The 23,098-nt window shown below is 39.6% G+C and overlaps 1 protein-coding gene across 2 annotated transcripts in view; it reads right to left on the reverse strand.

The window, feature by feature from the left end:
* NEDD4 (NEDD4 E3 ubiquitin protein ligase) overlaps positions 1–23,098 on the reverse strand; it is a 92,472-nt gene that overhangs the window by 29,921 nt on the left and 39,453 nt on the right. For both annotated transcript variants that reach the window (XM_075273488.1, XM_075273487.1), the window contains 7 exons: positions 15,412–15,462; positions 12,391–12,458; positions 7,438–7,522; positions 5,250–5,419; positions 4,210–4,336; positions 1,071–1,223; positions 52–117 (listed from right to left, as the gene is read on the reverse strand). In XM_075273488.1, the coding sequence (XP_075129589.1) occupies positions 52–117; positions 1,071–1,223; positions 4,210–4,336; positions 5,250–5,419; positions 7,438–7,522; positions 12,391–12,458; positions 15,412–15,462 (720 nt within the window). The remainder of the gene's footprint in view (positions 1–51; positions 118–1,070; positions 1,224–4,209; positions 4,337–5,249; positions 5,420–7,437; positions 7,523–12,390; positions 12,459–15,411; positions 15,463–23,098) is intronic.

Here is a 23,098-nt window from a genome sequence, read left to right on the forward strand (position 1 = left end):
GATTAGTAAGACAACCAAGTTTTCATGCATTAGAAGGAAAACCAATCTTACAACAGGTAGTGTGGGAAGTTCTTCCTGTGTATAGGATTGCAGATTCTCTCTTCTGCTGGAATGGGCCTTCACAAAATATAAGAAACAAAAATGTATATATATAGTATGCAAAGTGGAGCTGGATTGAATGGTTAATGAAAACGTTTCCATCGGAGAATAGGATATATCATCAATTTATGATTGGTAATGGTCCATACCCACTGGTATCACCAATCATTCCAGGAACTATTGGTGGTGGGGTGGTGTACTTGTGACATAGCATTGCTTTTGGAACAGATGTATTAGAGAACTGGAAAAGTCCCAATCAAGTGATGTGGGTGGTAGGAATACTTTGCTTAATGACACAGCCCTTTATTAATAAGGAATTAGCTTCAAAGAGTTATTCACCAAGAACAAACTTATCCTCTGCCTGTATTGGCGTTGAGCAATGGTTGACTGCTGTGCATCTATAGAAACCGCAGGCCACCGCCAATCATTGTGAGAACAACCAGCTATGTCTGGAGAGCTTTAGTTTATCTTTTTTATGATGTTTTGGCTAATAGAGTAGTCCTGTCCCTATATATGTTGCCCTCATATGAAAGTATAGTCTGATGGCACACCCAATTTACAGGAGTTCTCTTGGCTAAAAATATTCAAAATCTAACCTATGGAGCAGTCATCAATAACAGATCAGTGGGTGTCCTACACTCAGCACCCCCATTGAACAGTTTTATCTCAGCAACTTACACTTAGCTTCATTCCCTGTGTAGTGACCAGGCTACTGCAGATCAATGCTCCTTTTCTTGAATGGGAGGCTAAGCTGCAGAGACGGTTTACCAACTATACAGAGGATGGACTTGTCACTTTCCTGCTACAGTCTCTATCAACTGCTAAGAAAAGCTTATCAGGAGGGGGTGCTCTGAATAGGTCATCAATATTTTTAGTCATTTTTAATAATGGCAATCATTGATTTATAGACTTTGGATGATGCATGAAAGGTAATAAACAAATGTTATATAACAGCAAAAAGAATCACTCACAGCGCTAGCGGAGGCTTCTTCAGATATGTGCAGATTAGAAGTGAGCTCGTCAGAGACTTGTTCTTGAAGGTCACTGTCGGCAGTGGGTTGAATAGGATGGGTTCTATAAAATGTATATACCATAGACTCATCTCCAGGAACAACTTCCCAGCTCTAATAAAAGGAGAAACATGAAACCATGAATCTTCAGAAAGTCTTCATCTGTTCTTGTTTTAACATTACCAGTTGAGAGATTTAAAGAGTGTTAATTAAGAACTCCATATATTTTCCTCTCAGATTTCATAACCTGATTGCCCACATAAAACAGATATGAGGAATATACTTCAGGTTTCACTTTCTCCAAAGGAACATTTCACAGCATTAACACATGATCCAAACTGCAGAAATCAGTTTGTTTGTGTGTACCAAAGCAGTGTGTCACATCCAACGTGGCTATGCCTGGTACTACAACTCAATGTATTTTAAGTTGAGTGTTTGGATTAGTGATATTCAATGCAAATATTGTATTAGGTGCAATGAATATCACTAAAGAACAGGGGTAGGGAACACCTTCAGCTTTCAGACTGCTATGAAACTGCAACTCTCATCATGCTCCATTCACTTCCATGGGCGTTCCAAGAACAGCAGAGCAAGTATGCATGCTGGGAGTTGTTTTGCAACAGCTGGAGAGCCACACATTCCCTACCCCTGATATACAGTCCTATGAAAAAGTTTGGGCACCCCTATTAATCTTAATCATTTTTAGTTCTAAATATTTTGGTATTTGCAACAGCCATTTCAGTTTGATATATCTAATAACTGATGGACACAGTAATATTTCAGGATTGAAATGAGGTTTTTTGTACTAACAGAAAATGTGCAATATGCATTAAACCAAAATTTGACCGGTGCAAAAGTATGGGCACCTCAACAGAAAAGTGACATTAATATTTAGTAGATCCTCCTTTTGCAAAGATAACAGCCTCTAGTCACTTCCTGTAGCTTTTAATCAGTTCCTGGATGAAGGTATTTTAGACAAACAATTCAAGTTCAGTTAAGTTAGATGGTCGCCGAGCATGGACAGTCCGCTTCAAATCATCCCACAGATGTTCAATGATATTCAGGTCTGGGGACTGGGATGGCCATTCCAGAACATTGTAATTGTTCCTCTGCATGAATGCCTGAGTTGATTTGGAGCAGTGTTTTGGATCATTGTCTTGCTGAAATATCCATCCCCGGCGTAACTTCAACTTCGTCACTGATTCTTGAAAATTATTCTCAAGAATCTGCTGATACTGAGTGGAATCCATGCGACCCTCAACTTTAACAAGATTCCCGATGCCGGCATTGGCCACACAGCCCCAAAGCATGATGGAACCTCCACCAAATTTTACAGTGGGTAGCAAGTGTTTTTCTTGGAATGCTGTTTCTTTTTGGACGCCATGCATAACGCCTTTTTTTTTTATAACCAAACAACTCAATCTTTGTTTCCAAAATGAAGTTGGCTTCTCCAAATGTGCTTTTGCATACCTCAGGCAACTCTATTTGTGGCGTACGTGCAGAAACGGCTTCTTTCTCATCACTCTCCCATACAGCTTCTCCTTGTGCAAAGTGTGCTGTATTGCTGACTGATGCACAGTGACACCATCTGCAGCAAGATGATGCTGCAGCTCTTTGGAGGTGGTCTGTGGATTGTCCTTGACTGTTCTCACCATTCTTCTTCTCTGCCTTTCTGATATTTTTTTTGGCCTGCCACTTCTGGGCTTAACAAGAACTGTCCCTGTGGTCTTCCATTTCCTTACCATGTTCCTCACAGTGGAAACTGACAGGTTAAATCTGAGACAACGTTTTGTATCCTTCCCCTGAACAACTATGTTGAACAATCTTTGTTTTCAGATCATTTGAGAGCGGGCTGTCCATGTTCGGCGACCATCTAACTTAACTTGAATTGTTTTGTAGAAAGAAATGGTCCAAAATACCTTCATCCAGGAACTAATTAAAAGCTACAGGAAGCAACTAGAGGCTGTTATCTTTGCAAAAGTAGGCTCTACTAAATATTAATGTCACTTTTCTGTTGAGGTGCCCATATTTTTGCACTGGTCAAATTTTGGTTTAATGCATATTGCGCATTTTCTGTTAGTACAATAAACCTCATTTCAATCCTGAAATATTACTGTGTCCATCAGTTATTAGATATATCAAACTGAAATGGCTGCTGCAAACACCAAAATATTTAGAACTAAAAATGATTAAGATTAATAGGGGTGCCCAAACTTTTTCATAGGACTGTAGAAGGTAAGAGAAATTTAAAAATGGTGACCTGGCACCCGTCTGGTGGAAATAATAGACTCTAGTCAGGAGTCCACCAGGCCAATTGCAGCTCTTAACCGGACACCATCCCACGCAGTGGGTGGTGACACAAAATGGAAAGGATATAGAGAAGCACTGGGAAATTATAAACATAAAAACAGGCAATGTGGATGGTTAAGAAATTGGTTCTGTTTGTGGTTCCAAGGACAAGAACAGCTTAAAATAGTTATGCTGTTTAACGCCGGGCAGGTGTCTTCTTCAGGCCAAGTAGGTGGGGTTCAGCAATAGCCTTAGAACCCCCCCCAAAAAAAAAAAAAAAAATAAATAAATAAAAAAATTTTTTAAAAAATTAGTTTTTCTATATATCCTTTTCACTATAAAAAGGTAATTTAGCTTGTAGCTTTGGCCATGTCTCTTCACTTCCATTGGGATGCCTTAAGTCAATGAATCAACATAAAATTTTTACAACTGTATCAAACATACAGATCTGAAGGAAACCCCCCCCCTCCAAAAAAAACCCCAAAACTGTAGAGAAGAGACATACCCAAAGGTGTTAAGATTGGGCGCTATGTAATACTTGTACAATGCAGTATTTGAAATCTGCATTGACAATCAGTAGCCCAAATTTTACACACGAAAATTACATTGACTGAATACAATATTATTCAATAACCTGAAATGCCTGATTCTATTTTGGAGCCAATAGCAAGAGTGCATCAGTTATTGTGTGTATAAAAAGACGCATCTAATGCGAGCTGTGAACCTACTCCTGTATCTTTACCATTTACAAGAGTGCAATGGGTTATAATATATTTGTAATACAACTCATTCAAGGGCATCATCAATTCACCTCTGAAGAATCTTTGGCTTCTGGTGCTTCTGTTACTTCTGTCTCCTCAGAAATTTGTCTCCGAGCAGTGAATGCATTTTGAGCCTCCAACTGAGTATTACCACTTTCTGGACCAGCTGTGCCTTCTCTGAGAAAATATCACATTTTATTTTACTTTAGATTTTCAACATAGTGACACATAAATCTAATTCTGACTATTCATCTGTAAACCTAGTTCTATAGGTGCCACTGGTGACTGTACCCACAAAGAGTGCCATAAAGGAGAGAGATATTTATCTATAAATCCAACATTGAATAGTGAAAAACCATGACCAGGAAACAGCTTGGTTGTGTGAACAGTCTTAGGGCCATGTCTGTTTTGCCATGAAAAGATGCAGTTGCCACAATGGCTTGCCTTTGGCACTTTCCTTGTAGCATATGCTGTCATATTAGAAGATCTGGTAGACTTGATTGCCCATGAAAACTCTCTCAGTATCATTTGCATGTTTTACATATGAATTTCAATACAGTTAACTACTGTAGAGCAGTGGTTCTCAACCTGTGGTATTCCCATAGCTGAAAATCATCGATCGCCCCACCACCGCCCAGGAGGAACATGTACACTCAACTACAAGCTCCCAGCCTGGGTTAGAAGTGACATAAGAACTACTATCAGTAGTGATGGAGGCGCTCATTGCAGTTAGAGGCACCCTGGGGAATAAGTGAAGAGCTGTATTGACTAGCAAGTGCTGATATTACAGCAGGCCCAGGAGCAGAAAGGTAATGTGGGTAGCAGACTGGCTAGTAACAAACACAGCTCACCACTTACACTCAGTTGTCATTGGGGGGTCATTACACCATGTAGGGGCACAGAAAGGGCCATTAGAAAACTGTTGATGGTGGTTCCAAATTAGGCCTTATTTTAATATTGATAAGTCATCACTACTTTCAGGGTACTCTGTGGGGACTCCGTGGCGTGTACTTCACTTGAACAGGTTGAGAAATGCTGTAGTAGACCACTTTGTCACATTCTAATTTTCACACTCACGCCAGTCACTTACTGAATGGTAGGCCTCCTCCACTGTGTTCTTCTAAACTCATGGTTGACATAGTAAGTTCTGCCTAGATAATCCTGTTTCTCTTCCCACCCTGGAGCTATTGGCAACACATTGTTTTCTGGTAGATCAAATGAAGGATCATGTTTGTCCACTATAACCCAGGGTAAACGAGGCTAAGAAAAAAAGGAATTGAAAAAAAAAAATACACAAAAATTTACACACATATATACATATCCAATCTAAGATAGAAGTCACCCTGACCAAAGAATGACAGATGGCTTCAAAATATATCTGCCTGTAAAGATGGCGATAGTCAATAACTGGTGAGGTAGTCGAGAGAAAGCTGTGAGTACTGGCCTTAAAAATACCGTGGACTTCCTCTATAAGGCTCGGTTAACCCCATCATTAACATCTGTTGCTGTATTCAGTCAAATTATTTTTTCTTTTTAATGTAGATTGTGAGTCCCACAGAAACCCAGAACTCACTCATAATACTGCTAAAAGGTATTTGGGTGCACTTATTAATCCATTAATAGCACAGAAAAAAAAAAGCCCTGAAAACCCCTTTAAATAAACTTGCCAGAGTAGAGTTCAGAACACTTCTTAGGTCGCTCCAAGTAATGCACAGTGTACTGTGGATAGCTTCAGCTTCCAAAATGTGCATGTAAAGTGAGATGTGCTGTCCTTTGCTTCCATGGTGCAATGTATATATGCCTGGAGCTATAGGAGAGTAGTACCAGACATCTCAGGCACCTTAAATATTAATAAAATGTTTAAAATATGGGTAGTTGCATGAGGACATGTTGGTGGTTGAATCCAAGTCCATTGAAAAGGTGGGAACATAACATTCCTTTAAGCCACAGGCATCCTCTAAAGAATTACAACATGGTTTACTTTTTTCTTCAAAGAAATTGCTGTTAGGAGTATTTCTTATCGTCTTATAAGAAAGTACTAAATCATAAAATAATCTTGCAGTTTGGGTTTGTGTGTTTGGATGTTTGTTCCTCAATCACACAAAACCCGCTCCACCGATTTGGCTGAAATTTTCCACAAACAGTCACTACAATCGATTGCGCAATAGGCTACTTTTCGTCACAATAGCGCACATACGTTTTTCCCAGGACCCCCACAAAACCCAAACTCACATCACTATCTCTGCAATCTCACACACTTTGGACCATAGCAAGCCACAAAAATCATATTACCCTCTACAGCAGAGGTCAGCAACCCCTGCCACACATGTCAAGAGTGGAACTCCTGCCATATTTCACTGGCACACCAGCAGCACAGATCCTGCAAGAGTTAAATGAAGTCCGATGTCCCTTCAGTGCTCTGCTAGAGCTGAGGCATAAGGACACTCTTCTTTGAGAGGGGTGCAGGAAACCCAGGGGGTGGAGCTTAATCTCTCAGCTCTGTGCCTGCTATAGTGGTCTGCATCCTGCAAAGATTCCCCGAGGAGGAAAGGAAGCTGCTAGCAAAGTGAAACTGAAAAACACAGGGGTTATTAGTTTAGTCTAAGTAACTCCATGTGCCTCTCATTAATAGCAATAAACCCCATCATGTCCCTCATATTAACCCCTGTGTACCTCATATTAACCCCTGTGTACCCCATATAAAGGTTACTAATATGTGAGACATATGGAGGTACTAAAAAGACCTCAATAATGAAAATACTTAATTATTACCTCCAAGTCTCTCACATATCAGTAACTTACACAAGGGTTAATGTGAGGGACATGATGGGGTTAATTGCTATTAATAAGAGGCACATGGAGTTACTAAACTGTCATGCACAGGGCCGAACTTTATGTTGCTTGCTCAAGAGTATCCTGTGCCCAAAACTTACATGTACTGGCGGAAAATAACAAATCATACAATGTTGTATATCGAAGTATATTCACTTGAAATACCTCTGTCCCAAACACACTATGTACAGTTTCTCAGAACACCGTATAGCAGCTGAAATACAAATTAACTTCAACACAAAAGTCTCATGTAGTCTCAGAATTACAGCAAACACAAGATACAAAGTTACATTTCATATCCCATACCTTATACACAGTACGAAAACCTTACCCACGCCTGCTTACCCACTTCTACAATCACCACAGATGAAGTTGTGGGCACCAGCTAGTATTACAATAAACTTAAAAGTATTAACATTTGAAAAGAACCTTAGGAGAAAACTGACCTCCTTAACTGGGTCTGGGATATGTTCGTTAGCTTCTGGATAGGCGATTTTTAATCTAAGATGTCCCTTGACTTTAGTCTTCTGACTGTTGGGGGGAAAAAAAAATGTGGTAAGACCATTGCTTAAACAAAACTGTTAAAAACAAACACTTTTTTTTTATAGCTATCTAGTATATGGCTGTGCAATGAAGATCTGTGCATTAATGTGCAATATTCAAGATGTGACAAAAGGGACAGACTTCTCACTTTAGCCCACTTTGGATTTCAATATGGACAGGGATAAATAGGACACGTGCAGGTCACATGATGTTCAGTTTGGCTCAGTTAACCCATGAATGAGTCCTGTAACATGTCCCATGTTATGAAAACCTGCTGTGAACAACTGCAGTCCATTGGACAAGGCAGCAAAAATGTAAACTTATCCATAGCCTTGTGTATTAGCACTAGTTCTTTTGGTAATTTCTGGTAATATCCATGTAAGAGAATGGCTACACATACAACTCTATTATATTCTTTAGAAAGTGGAATACACACATTTGGGGTCATTTATCATCCCCACATGCCAGAGTTTTCTCGGGTTAAAAAGGTTGCTTTTTTATTATTGTGAAAGAGGAATGGCAGGTAGAGAGTATCCAGTCAGGAGTTCCAGAGGCAGTAACCATGGATTCCAGTGTAAGACACAAAGCCTCTAGTCTTGCGAGCTCTGGCAAAGTATCCATGGCGTCTAGGCGCCAATAAAGGACCCATGCACATCCGAGTCACGCAGAGAAATCCTCCTTGCTCTGGATTTCCTCCACCTTATGAAGCCAATGTAGGAGTTAAGGGTGAAGTAGAATACTTCCATAGCACTGGGATGCAGGCCCTAGCTGCATTGACCACATGCTTCAGAGATGATTTTCAATAAGCACAGAGGGAGAAGTCAGAGGTGAAGCAGGTAGAAGGTGGCCATCGTGGGGAGGGGGGGCAAAAAGTTGCCTATCTTGCATAAGTGACCTTTAAAAAGTCACAAGCACATGTGGCATTTTAATACTGCACTCTGTAAAGGCACAAAAAGACTAACCCAGCAACCCATCCTTAATGATGGGACTATATGGCAACATGTGGCATGACAGTTTTTTCATTTTCGGTGTACTGTTTCATAGCCATTTTTCCAGGTGTAATCCACCCAGATAAAGATCAGCCAAATCAGTCACTGCAGGCAACCTATATTACATTGTTACATGACCATCTAGTTCAAGGGATGGAAAGTGCATGTCTAAGGGAAGAGTGAAGGAAGCAAGCACTGATTCCATAAAAAATTGCACAAATAATCACTCAAGACTTTTTGAAGCCATCAGCTGTCACCTGCTCCCAGAGTAGGCGATTCCACAGACTTTACAGTGAAGAAGCCTTGTTGCCACATGAGCAACCAGAGACACCCAGAAATAATTCAAAACACTAAAAAAGGTATACGGGGCATTTATTAACCCATTAATAGCACCAATTTTTTTTTTTTATCTTTTTTTGTTTTTATAATTTGGGCTGGGAAAACCCCTTTAAGCCAGAGTCCCACATTGCAAAAATGCTACATGGGACTTTTAGCCTCAAAGCCTGCTCAAAAACATACCCTAAGGTTTTAGCCTTAAATCCCCTCACCCAACTTCTAAATTTACTAAATAGATAGCTAAGGAGAGCGCACGCTAGTAATGGGCATAGTGAGACGGAGGGTGGGAGGAACTAGTGTAGCAGCTACACAGGAAGTTGCGCAGCAGGAAGCTAACACCACGTAAACAGAATGCCAACGGCAACTAGAGAAACCCAGAAATCATTCCAAGCACAGCTAAAAGGTATATAACTACCATATAACCCTTAACCCCTTTAAGGGAGGTCATTATTTGTGATTTTTTTTTTTTTTTTTTTTTTTTTTTTTTTTTTAATTAAACACACGTAGGTATAGCCTTAACTCTTTTTTGTCATGCTCACTGCCATTTTTGAAATACATATATATTTTTTTTTTAATATAGGTTAATGAAGCTCAGGGAGAACAGTGGACGTTCTGCCTGTGCTCCGAGCACAGCATTGTCAGATCCCCAAATACAGCCTCCTGAGCCATGGCATCACCCCTTTTCTTGCAGATGAGCTGTCCAGATCAACATCTTTGCTGCGTAAGCAGCCAACGCTGTCTTCAGTGGGATTCAAATCCCATGCATGTGCTGTTGGCTTGGCCACTTTGGGTTCAGACCAAGCCTACAGTCCATGGTACCCTGGCCATCTTTATTCTAAGGAAAACTGAGCATGTTCAGTAGCCCAGTAGTCCTTGGAACTGCACAAGCCTACCACGCTTGTACAGTACTCTTGTGTAGGAGTAGAATAAGAATGGCTGGAGCAGCTTGTGCTGTAGGATCAGCCCAATTGTAGAGTTCCATATAAGCCACTTATTTAGCTTTGGAGAATTAACATGTAAATCACTGGGGGGGTACCTTAGCTCGCCTAGGGCTTTAGTCTCTGCCTGGGGATCTAGAGCGAAGAACACACACACTAGGGCTCCACTACTGAACATGTAGGAGTGATTCTACAGCATCCATATAAGGTACTGTATCTAGGTTTTAACCAGTTTACTGCTGACTAAATTTATTTGACTTTTTAAATGTTACTAAATTTTTTTCTTTATTATACATGTCATTTTATATGCATCTCCTAATCTGGCCTGTGGTTCTCTGACTACAATTCTAGTTAAAGCAAAAACTCAGAACTGATCTTTTAGGTTACAGTTTTCACATTAGGCCAACATAAATTATGCTAAACAGCCAAATACTTTTAATAAATTTCCAAATAAAAATATGAAATGTAATGAATGTGAATCAAACGGTGAAAACCCTAAGCAAGCATATTTTTCAGAGTTCTCTAGAATGTGGTCAGAAAGTATGCAAAGACATTCCATCTTCGTGCCCAGCAAAAAAACAGAGTTATAAAACACTAGAAGCTCTGCCTGAAATAAGAAAACTTGTGTTATGGTTTTCAAGTTTGGGATCTGGACAAAAATGTGCTAAGAATTTACAGGCTTGTTTGTTACTTAAGAGGCAGTGTACAGCATTCTCTGAAAATCACATTCATACAAATATCATCCAATTAGCACAGGCTTTAAATAAATGGACAAGAACACAGCACAATAATACAGCTATAAATATGTGAGCCTACTCCGTTACAATAAGGGAACCTTGCCATGATTTAAACCAAGCAAGAGCAGTCCTAAAATACAACTAAACAAAAGCCAACTTTAATACAGCATTAAGCCAACTGTATTATTATTGAAAGAGGGGGTTAGAATGGGCATTGGCCGACTCCTGCATAAACAATGTTGGGAACAGAATGTAATATTCATCTAGGCCTGAGATAATAGGATAATTCATTAGAACAGGTGGCACTTTACGGCATACCCAAATCCTTCTGCTTTTCTCTCTGGAACATATTCACTTAACTCTTAAAGTATGTGGAGCTGCCAGGTATGCCATGGGAACTTTACTTGGTATTTATGTGCAGTTGAACAGACAGTAAAATCATTTTTCTGCATAACTTAATGCCTGACTTTAGTTTCCTAGTTAGCCATCACAAATTCACATTCATTTAACTGTTTGAAAAATGCATTCGCCATCCTCCTGCATACCCAACTTGGACAGCAATTTTTAAAATGCATATTTTTGTAGTGTCCAGATGAGCTTTCCATTACAATGGGAGAATATACCCCTACTGTTTTTTGTTTTAAAAAAAAAAAAAATCTGTACATTAGTGTCTGCCTACAACAACAACACCTTATGTACTGAAGACTTCAAATAAAAAGCAACATTAAAATAGAAGGTATTTAGAGGTTAAGTAAACAAAAAAAAAAAATCAAAACAATGAAACGCTTAAATCGTAGGACAAATGTACCGTATACACTCGAGTATAAGCCAAATTCTCAGCACAGTTTTTATGCTGAAAAAGCTCCCCTCGGCTTATACTCGAGTCAGGCATACACTGCTCTACATAACCACTAATGCAGGAGGAAAGCAACCTTTGACACTTCAGCTGTTGGGGGGGGGGGGGGAGAGGAACTACATCAACATACACAGTAGCTTTTCTCTTTTTGATGCCATCCACAGAAGTGATTGGACCCTACTGGGAATTTAAGTTCCACAGCAGGTAGAGCGCTGAAAGCTGTCCTGCACAAATTTCTCTTCACCTGGTCATATTCATATATATAGTTTTAACTGCAAACAATAGCGGCTGTATATATTTAATATCGTCCTCCTGAGGAGCCATGCAATATACATTGGTGAAACGCGTAGAGGAGCTATGAGGAGTACATAGCCCACATTGGGTCAGACTAGGAGAGCAGCAATATCTATTTTATGCCAAATCCATATACCCTTTCCTTCCCCAGGGGTTTAGAGTGACTGTTATAACCAGTACAGGTTAGGGTGCTCATATATTTTTATATATATATATATATATATATATATATATATATATATATATATATATATATATAAAATATATATATATATATATATATATATATATATATATATATATCTATCTGAGGGGCAGTGGCTCATGGCTCTCCTATCTACATTCTCCTAATTGGGTCACTATCCTTCTATACAGTGACTACAGTTATGTATTGAGGAATTTATTAACGCACACTGACACCATCATTCCGTATAGTTTGTATCATTTCTCAATTTTTAGCGCACATTGGGGCTTTTTTTTGTTTTTTTATCTTAAAAATTAAAAGTTATGTTTTAAATTTACTCTGTGACAAAATGGTCATTATATATATATATATATATATATATATATATATATATATAGGATTCCATTGTGTATTGCTAAAGTAATACCCCTGACCAGGAAAGAAGGGGAAAAAAAGGAATTTGAAGAGTATACTTTTAACCTCCCAGCTACACAGAATTGACAATACACACAAACCACTTACTTTCTTGGATTTTGACGAAGGAGGTAGTCTTTAAATGTATATGGTCGTTTCCACCCGGTATGAGCTTGCTAGGGGGGGGAAAAAAAAAAAAAAAAAAATTATTTCTGATTACACATAGGAGTGCTGAAGTATGACATTATCAACTGATTTCTGTCACTGCCATTCATATTAAGAAAGCAGACTCCCCTCCCTCTTTAAGATCGGTTTGCTAGCTTTCATGGGTAAGTAGACAAGCTGATATCCATACAGATCTAACATTTCAGAGCTTATCATTTCTTACAGTATCCAGCCTATTACCCAGGGTGGTAAAGTTACATATACTTATATTGTAGTAATCTAACAGGACAGGAGAAGGATTTTTGTAGTGATGCATTATAGAAGTACTGCCTACACTAGATGAAACCAACTATGGGAAGAATATGCAAATCTGCCTTCCATGATGTAATTAGGAAGACAGTTGCTGCCTCATTGTCACTCCTTATTGTCCCCCGAACCCTGTCTAAGCCTCTCACCTCTACCAGGTTATAGTCCTCTCTACATCGGGCTGAAGAGATCCAACCAGATCGAAACAGCTGTCCTCGATTGAGAGACTATACCTGGTATTAATCCCAGAGTCATTGCTAAAAAAGGCCTCTTGGAAGGTCGGGCATGAGGCTAAAGGGAGCAGCCATTATTGGGTTATTTTACTGGAATCCTGTCTTAAGACAGGCTTGCACATTCCAGTGAGCGCCCTCTATTGGTTTGCAACAATGAGGCAGCAACTGTCTTCCTAATTACATCATGGAAGGCAGATTTGCATATTCTTCCCATAGTTCCTTGCAAAGTGGAGTGCTAAAGGCTTAACAAGTCTCCACACACCTATATGGTGGTCTCTCCCTAAGGAGTGACAATATCCCCCGAACCCTAGATGAAACTAAAAAATACCTAATTTTTTTTTTTTTTTTAGGTATTTATGAGTAAGAAAACATGCTTCAGCTGCTGCATGTGGCCAGTGTCCAAGACCCACTTCATTTTTCAGCTAAAGCACTTCAAAACTGTATGGTCGATTCACATATAAAAATCGTAATCTCAAATAAGGAACTAAGCACAAAGTATGTTACAAACTAACAAATCGTGACTAATGATTAAAAGGATTCTGGAATTGTTAAAATAGCCTATCCCTATCCAGAAACCTGGAAAACTGATCTGCTGCTGAAGCTTCCTCTGCATACAGGGTACAGCGCTATACATAGCGTAGCAGTCACGTCTAATATAGTGCTTCAGTTCCATTTATATGCGGACTGAGCAGCAGAAGGATCATGTGATCAACAGAAGTAGTGCTCATCTCAATCAGCTGATCTGCAGGATATCCAAGGATTGGCCCAACAAAATCTGAGAATAACCATTTAAATTAGATTTGAAAAAAATCTTGACAATTAGTGTTAAATCTATAAGTTATCACACTGTGACCATGTTGTAATAAGAGATGAGAAGCAGAATGGTAACTAGTGGATGGCGTGACCTATATTATCAGTCAGCGTATATAAATCAAAAATATAGTCCAAAAAAGTCCCATGTTATCAGTTCATAAGATAGTGACAAATATCAAACCCTCCCCTAGTATACTTAACTTTTCACTGCAATGCAGAGTGCATTATAGTGATAAATCTCTTTGCTATACGAGTCACATTTGTAGAAAAACAGCTTTGAAGTCTTATGCAAATTAGGTTATTGGTTTACTGGGGTCAGGACTTTAGCAACAAGAGCAATGCTTCCAGTGAAATAGCATAAGACTGCAAAGTTTTATTCCAAGTCTAAAGAGTCCCACACATACTAAATGTACATAGGTCACTGTAATGTGACCTATAAGGCTAGGTTCACACTACAGTTATTTATATTTGTTGCTTTATGGACATTAAATGACAGATTCAGGTGAACACCGCCTCTGCCAGGTATCAGTCTGCATTCACCCCAATGTAAAGATACATAATGAAAGTTTTTTCCTATGACTGAGGATAGCAATATGCATTAACAGAGGTATGAACATGGCCTGTTACAGTTGAATATGTTTGGGGTAGATGGTAGACTTCCTTTATAGGGGTTGTCTGGGACTGTGATACTGAGCTCCACTTCCTTTCCTGATGACAGTGACAGGTTTAATGATCACATGGCTCTTTGCAGCTTAGTTCCATTCAAATAAACCAGGCTGGGCTGCAATACCAAGTATAGCCACTAGTGTGCTGTCTTAGGCAAGTAGTTAGAAGCACAGTGGTCAATATAGTCCCAGACAACCACTATAATAAAAAAATAAATAAAAAAAAAGATAAATCCCACCACTAATAAACACTGTTCACATATGTGCAGATGTCACAACTTTGACAATGCCATAATATGCATCTGTTTTTGTAGGTTCAGACATTATCAAACCCCCAGCATCCCGAATAAACATGGTACATGTGAATCAACCAAGGTGAAAAGTTTGTTAAACGTAAAGATAACACTAGCGGCCTAAAAAAATTAAAATAAAAATCAGCTGTGTTTCACTGCCAAAAGAAAAATCGTTACTGAAATGGTAACATATGCTAGATAAGTCAACTAAGTGGATAGGTTTGTGGGTAAACCAAACTATGAGGTCTGCTGTAAAATGTAGATTGTAATGCAGTCCGTCATAAACACTCTGTGAAACTCCGGCCTGGCAGCACATCCAGTCTACATCTCTTACTGTAAGTTAACCACTTCACCACACAGGCTGGCTGTGTCTATGGAACGCTGCAAACCACTTAGAAACATTAACTTACATAAGATAACAAAAGGTTAACTCTTTCCAATTTACAAAGCCCCTGCAGTATATTCACAACTGAACGGGAGCTTCTTACTAAGAGACCATCAAACAACTGTTCTGGCAGGCTTGCTTTGTACGTGAACGAGGGTACATATCTTTAATGGTCTTTGACAAATGAAAAAAAGCAGGCTAGCTTGTGATCAACAGATTAGGTTTACAACAGAACAGAACGTCAATACATGGAGAAGAACAGCACATACCGGGAACTGGAAAAGAGGCATATCCACTTGACCAAGAAAGGCATCTCTGGTCTAAAATAAAAAACAAAAAACAGCAGTTAGTGAAATCTATTACATTCAATGAAAACGTTATAAATATATATCATACACAAACTATGAAGCAAAAGGCATGGCTATTGCAACATATACATTTATGGGATATCTACAAAAAATAAATTTATAAATCTATATCTGATAAGTGTCCCAGAGAACCTTCAACCACCTACTCTGATAGTTGAGAATGAACAGATGACAGCTAGGACAAATGGTCCGTGATAGGAGAACTGCACTGCCTGGTGTATAGAAGACAGAAATGCAGAATTACAAAATTCTAAATGTTTATTTGATGTAGGTAACAGCACGACATATTTCGGCCTTACATGGACCTTTTTCAAGTGCAAAAAGTGGCTTCTCTAACAAGTCACCTGCATTTCACCTTCATATGCCTGGAAGCCGCTCTTGCATAGATCCTGTGCGCACATTTTATCCCATAAGATCAGATGAGAATGTCGAGGATAGCATCCAGGTAGGGGATGAATGGAGAGATGACTGCACATGTGCACTGCCCTCTGCAGTCACTTCAAGGAGGGTTACAGAAACATTTGAATACTTGAAATAAATTTTAGTTACATTTAAAAACACTATTTTAATGATATCTATTAATCCTTGCTTAAACTCAATCTTCCCAAAATTAACATCTCCTCATTCCTAGCATAACACATAAGGGCCCTATGTTTGCTAAGAATGCATGCCCAGGTTACTGCTCTTCAGGTATAACAAGTGATGGCTGAATGCTAGGCTCTTGTGGCCTATTTACCCAACAGTGAAACATGACAAAGATTTTTGGCAGGACTGTGGATTTGAAGTGGGAGTAGAGATCAATTTTTGTTGGAGTAGGCAAAATAAAAAGTTACCAACTACCTCCAAAATAAAAAGATTACTTTTAGTCATACTATACAACTATTGGTATTGTTTAATTCCATACACTGTTACACATTTACTTTCATAGGAATCTAATCACAAGCAGCATCACTCACATATAAGCTAAAGTTCATCAACATCAGTAATCCAAAAATACCGTGAATACAGAGTTTTCCTATTTTTAACAGGTAGGCTTTAAATGGCAAAGGAACACATCTTTACCAAAACATAGAACACAAGGATGTAAGGCAAACTATCAAATAGTCAGCAGTAAAGTGAATATCTACATGAATACTGTCTGTGCCTGCAGTTTCCCTACACAAAGATCACCAACCATAGTAACATCATGAACGGTAACAAGTACTTATGATATATGTACAGGACATTGTAGGGGAAATAAAAAAAATTATATATATATATATATATATATATATATATATATATATATATATATATATATATATATATAAATATCAAGCATTACCCGAAGAGAAAAACCAAAATAAAGCTCAACAATTAAAGTATAAAAGGTGCTGCAGTATAATGGTAAGCCTCTGAAGGTTTCCTCCCATATTAGGCCCAAATGGTTCCACATTGTGTACAATAAAGCCCCACCTGGTTTAAAATTGAGAAACTCAACTCATTCATGCAAAAAGTAGTCTGGTCAGGATTCAAATGCATCAACGATCCTTGGAAACCATAACATGAATGGTGCCTGTGCCTAAACAAGCTGCATTTAAAGAGGCCCTTTCACCACCTCCAAGTTTAGCTCTTTACATCTTTTAATATGTCCCCCTTCACCAATTCCAGCACAGTAGTTATTTTTCCTCTAGCCCCCACTGGTCCTGAGAAATCCACACTTAGTTTTGCTGCCCAATATACCATTTAGGCTCTGTACTGTCAGGAGGGCAGTGTCAGGCAGGAGCAGGAAAGGGGTGAGATTCTTAACTCTGACACTGGTTGCCTCTGATTGGAGCTGTGAGTCACACCTCTATGTGATTCTGCCAGGTTTTCAAGGGACCGCACATTTCATGTTCAGCAGTACAATATCACAACTGCATTGAAAATCATGGCAAGAACAAATACAATATTAGAAAAGCGTAAAAATCCAATATTCAGTGTGAGAGTCCTGTGTCCAAAGAAGATTTGACATTCTGTAATAAATAAAAGCTTTGTTTTCTTACAAGAAACTCTGGTTGTTGGATGCACTGTATGGGTGCAGCTGTCACATACTGCACCATAACTTCTGTAAACTGGGTACAACATAGGCTTTTCTGTGCTTTCTTCATGTTCCTCTGGGTGTAGCCTGTTATTTAAAGGCTAGTGTTAGGTTGGTAGTGTTGTGGCGTGTCATGCAAAGGTTAGACTGCATTAGGAAAGAGCAGTAAATGTTATTGGAAAGCTGGAATCTGACCTGCAGAGCTTCATTCTACCCCAGCCCTGTAATAATTGCTGAACTAGTACTTACTTTAGAATGAAGACTTGAAGCAGCTGCTGCACCGCTGGCCAAAAAGATCACAGATCAATGGACTGATTTAGGAGAATTAAACTATTTACTAAGTGCTGTGTTACCAGAGGCTGTTCTACAAATGTAGGTGAAAATGTAAGAAAAATTTTGCAGAGTTTGGTCAGAATATACAAAAAATACATGCACCAAAGATTAAAATGTGCTGAAAAAGTAGTTTGCATTGCAAATCCATAGCTTGCCTGGCAAAGAGTATACAATTGAAAGCCTCTTCCTCAACTTGTCCACTGCTAAAAGAAAACACACAATTGCTTAGACGTTTTCTTTGTTAGGTAAGCACTTGTGATACGAAGAATATAACAATAGAATCTAAAACCTCCTGAAAGCATATTCATCTGCTACCATGTTACACAGCACATTAGTGATATTCATTCCTCTGTTATAGAGGTCACTTTAAATTTTAACAATGATTTTGAAGTCTTACGCAAATGAGGCAGGTGGTTCAATGTGGAAGACCTTCAGCTCCCTGGAGCACTCAGACCCCTACCACCTCCATCCTGTGCAGGGAGTTCATCCTCCCACTATTATGATGACGTCACCCATCATACTTGAGCAGCACTCAAGGATGAAGCCCCCCCATCCCACACTGCATCAGTTACCTCATTTGCATAAAACTTCAACATTTTATTTCTGCAAATGTGACAGACATGATGTTTATCACTAGTGTACGATAACAGGTGGCAGTTGAATATGCTTGGGGATGTGATAGACTTGTTTTTAAAAGAAGCTGGCTGACTCAGTTCCCTTGTAGAAATGCGCCTTATGTTTTTTTTCATAACATCAGGGCCTTAGCCTTCAAAGGGCTTCCCTGGGCCAAAAAAAAAAAAAAAAAAAAAAAAAAAAGTTAGATATGAAACCAGTTGCATTCACACTTTGCAGGAAAAAAAAACAAAACCCAAAACACTAGATGCGTTCCCACAACGCTCTTTCCTGCAGTGCTTTTTTTTTGTGCGGCCCGCTACGTGGGGCTTTGTCTAAATGCACCACCACTTCTCAGGATCACAGGAGTTGTCGGTCAGGCCTCCACCCATTACACATTTATGGTATGTCTTATGAAAAATGTCAAATAGAACGCATGGCATTTGGTTTATTAATAATTCTCCACATTCCAGTGAACATGTGGCAGTGATGCCGTAATACCATGTTAAAATAGGAAATAGTACACTTTCAGAGCTGAGCTATTATAGCTTTCTATTAAAAAGAAGGAGACCATAAACCCCTCACTGCTAATGGAACGGAGTCAACTATTTCTTTAGGTTTCTAACTGAAATGTGATCTGAAATGTTTAGGGCACTGTATTCAAGTACAAGCAGTCCCGTATATCAGACTATCCTTGTATCCAACGTCAAATCTGTTTACCTGCTAATGAGGAGAACCTCCCGCCTTAAAGAGTGGAAAGAAAAACACAAGGTATAAACACCTGGGACTGTTCGCTACTAGAGCCTTCAACAAGGTGCCATTCTACAGTGGTATGTGCAGGGTCATTCAGGCTTTTTTTTTAATAAAAAAAAAAAAATAAAAAAAATAAATTTAAATGTGCCACTTCAAGGGACATGAAAAGTAATGTGGTCATCAGGCTACCTATTTTAGGATTTGTCCAGATGCAAGTTGGGTTAGTCTTCACACAGAAGTCTACAGTTGTAGAACAGGAGAACAAGAATTTTATTGGAGGGAATATAAAATATCAGCTCCAACAGAAAAAAAAATAAACAGATCCAGGCTATTGCTGCAGCTTATACAAATACAGACTCAATACACCTATTTTCTAGGCCAACATTCTTTCTGCTAAAATGTCCCAGACATAACTGTACATACTGGATTTCCACAGCATAAATGCCTATACAAAAGACTGGGTAAGAGTGACCAAGTAGTAATTTAATGAACACTGAACATTTGAGCTTCCTCTAAAAATAATTGTGCCCAAACGCCGCACTACTGAAATATCAGCATCTGGCACAGCTGACTTACAGGTATTGCACAGAATAAACTTTCCTTTACTATTTAATAGGCATCTTTTATATGTTTAGTTGACATGCCAATGTGCTACTGCCTGACATAAGGAAGTTAGGACTGCATATAGCGAGATTCTCTCATTTTAACTTAAGGACACACTTACAATCCCTAGCAGTGCATCAAGTTGTATTTAATTCGCTCAATCATAAACCAGCTACACTTTTTTGGCAAAAAGGCTGCAATTTAGGGATTAGCATAGCATGCTTCTTAGCCAATCCCAAGGACAGTTCATCAATATCACTTTGGTGGAAGTCTGACACCTAGCACCCAGTTTCAAGCAGCCGATACACAGTCCTGACACAGAATCTTTGTCAGGACTATCAGGTAATGCACACAAATTTCTGAGCCAGTCAGCTTAGCCAGGAATCCAAAGGTCAGAGTTTTAGAAATTGTGATGTGTGAAACGAGTTTATAATTCAAGTGCAGGCAGTGGCATAATGATCATGGTCGCAGGGGGTGCGACCATGACCAGAGGAGTACGGGGCATCCGCTCCGGGGATCCTTCCTTCGGTAGATGCCAAATCCTAGTGGGCTAAAGGACCTTTGAGGATATCAAAGGTCTTTTAGTTCACAAGGATATTAACAGACTTGTGCGGGTGGAGTTATTCAGGATTGTACAGGACAGTGGGCAAGATGCAAGGAAGAGACTGATGGAAGGCAAGGAAGAAGAGAACATGTGAGCAAGAGGGGGACATGGGAGTGCAGGCTGTGTGTGAGCAAGAGGGGAAATGAGCAGGGGGGCATGGATGGCACTGTGAGCACATAATACTGTATGGGGGCCGCTGTGAGCATATAATTCTGTGTGGGTCCACTGGAGCATATAATACTGTTTGGGATCCATTGTGAAGCATGTAATACTGCCAGTATTGTTTACATGCTGGATGTTGCGCTGCTCGCTCACTGTATTTTTGATAATTGTGGATTTGGGCACGAAAGCTGGATCCTTCAAGTATTTGAGATCTCTTCAGTGCCTGTAGCCACCATCAAGAATTTGCTCTATGAAAGGGGGGGTAGGGGTCCCAGATAAGTTTGCACCTGAGCCCACAAAACTTTAGTTACGCCACTGAGTGTAGGTACTTTCTATGCCCCATCTAGTAATGTGTTGGGTGCTACCAAGACAAACAATTGAAGGAAAGAAGACTGGACAAACGTAAGTGAACAGCCCCAGCTACACACTATAAAATGGATGAGACTAAAGGGCAGATTAGAATTATGAATAAAACTGAGAAGTCAACTGTCACTGGCCAATAAGATTGGCTTCAGAGTAAGTTCACTAGATGTGAAATATGGTGTACTTTACTACTGATACCCACAAACAGCAGGGAGTAGTAGCTGAGAAATATAGCAAGTTTAGAAAAGGAGGGGGGGGGGTTGTTGTAAACCTCTTTATTATAGGATCATGGAATTTTCCAACCATCTCCTAGATATCCAGGAGATTGTTGGAAAACAGCACTTCACTACTTCTATAAACAAAGAAAACATATCTGCAGCCACCTGGTTTGGACACTAGAGAACAGAGCTGCCTGCTCCATTCTCTGTGTTGTGTGTCAGACATCTACCAATCTGAAATCAACAATCCATAAGGATGGGTTATAGTTAGCCCAGAAACCTCAAGATTAATGCCACATGCTGCAAGTTTGTAGACTACTAGCTACAGCAGTTAACCCTCTGCCAAGTGCAGTGGAGATTTAAAGGCACGGTCCAGTTTCAGACAATTTATTTTGACAGAACTTATTGTTTGCAGAATGAAGAGATACAATTTTGCAATATACTTTCTGTATTAATTCCTCAGTTTTCTAGATCTCCTCTTACCTTCAATGGGGGGGGAAATCAGTCCATGATCAAGTGAGTGACAGGTGCACAGCTCTTACTAGGCAGATGTCCAATTACTGAGCTGTAACCGAGTTGTGCACCTGTGTGTACATCACATGATCATGGACTGATTTTCATCTTATAAAGAGCCAAGACCTAGAAAAAAAACTGAGAAATTGACAAAGTATATGGAATACTGGAAAATGGTACAACTTCTCATTATACAAACGTTTATCCCTCAATATTGGTCAGAAACTGTACAACATTTTTTAAACCAAATTGCATCCACTACTGCGCAAAGGGTCTTGCAGGATATGTTGAGCAAGCAGCAAGTCAGTTACTTCTGCGTTTCAGGCCACAGAGTTCAACTTTTATAGTGCAAGGGTAAGTTCACACAGTACTTTGGTCAGGATTTTGAGGCCGTATCCGCCTCAAAATGCTGACCAAAAAGACGGCTCCCATTGAAATCAATGGGAGCCGGCTTGTTCTAGCGCCCGGAAAAAACAGGGAGGTGCTCATTCTTCAGGCTGTTTCGCCTCGTGGTTCGACCTGAAGACACACCCTCCTCTGGACTAGGCCCATTCATTGGGCCTAATCCGGAGCGGAGTGCACGGCTGGATGCTGATGCAGCATCCGCCTCAGGTTCTGACCAAAAACTCTGTCTGAACTTACCAAGAGATTTCACATCACCTTTGCTCACAAAAAAAAAAAACAAAAACCTACAGATAAACCAATTGTTCAAACCAAACCAGTGTTTATAACTACCAACTCAAACCAATTTCAATACCCATAAGATTTGTCATATTTCTAACCAATGTGAGTAAGTCCTGTCCCATAAGTTTGTCCACAAGGTGGGATTTGAAGAGTACTGCCTGCAGCATCCAGTTGCGCACTCTGCTCCGGATTAGACCCAAGTCGGGAGGGAGTGTCCTCAGGAAGATGTCGCGAGGTGACTCCGCCTGAAAGCATGAGCATGTTGCTTCTTTTTTCCGGGAACCGGTATAAACTGCTCCCGGAAAAAGAACTGACCGGCTCCCACTAATTTAAATGGGAGCTGTCTTTTTGGTGAGGATTGAGGCGGATATGGCCTCAAAATCCTGACCAAAAAAACCCTGTGTGAACTTACCCTTAGCCTTCTGCCATGTTTGCATATTGAATCATGGTTCCTGTGCCAATTCTGCCACAGCCTGTGTGTGTTTCTGCCTACAGCCTTAAAATTTCTGATCCAGTTTCTTGAAGTACTGGGTATAGAATTGCACTACACACATACTTAAATGTTACCCCAAAACATTGGTAACTTAATCCAGCTAAAGTTTCAGAAGTAGTAGTTATTTCAGAGCTTCATCAGCAGTTTCAGAGTGATGTGGGTGCTGGTCACGGTGTTCCTGGTGGTCACTG

The sequence above is a fragment of the Leptodactylus fuscus genome, chromosome 5 (genome assembly GCF_031893055.1).
Source record: "Leptodactylus fuscus isolate aLepFus1 chromosome 5, aLepFus1.hap2, whole genome shotgun sequence".
NCBI classification, from domain to species: Eukaryota; Metazoa; Chordata; class Amphibia; order Anura; family Leptodactylidae; genus Leptodactylus; species Leptodactylus fuscus.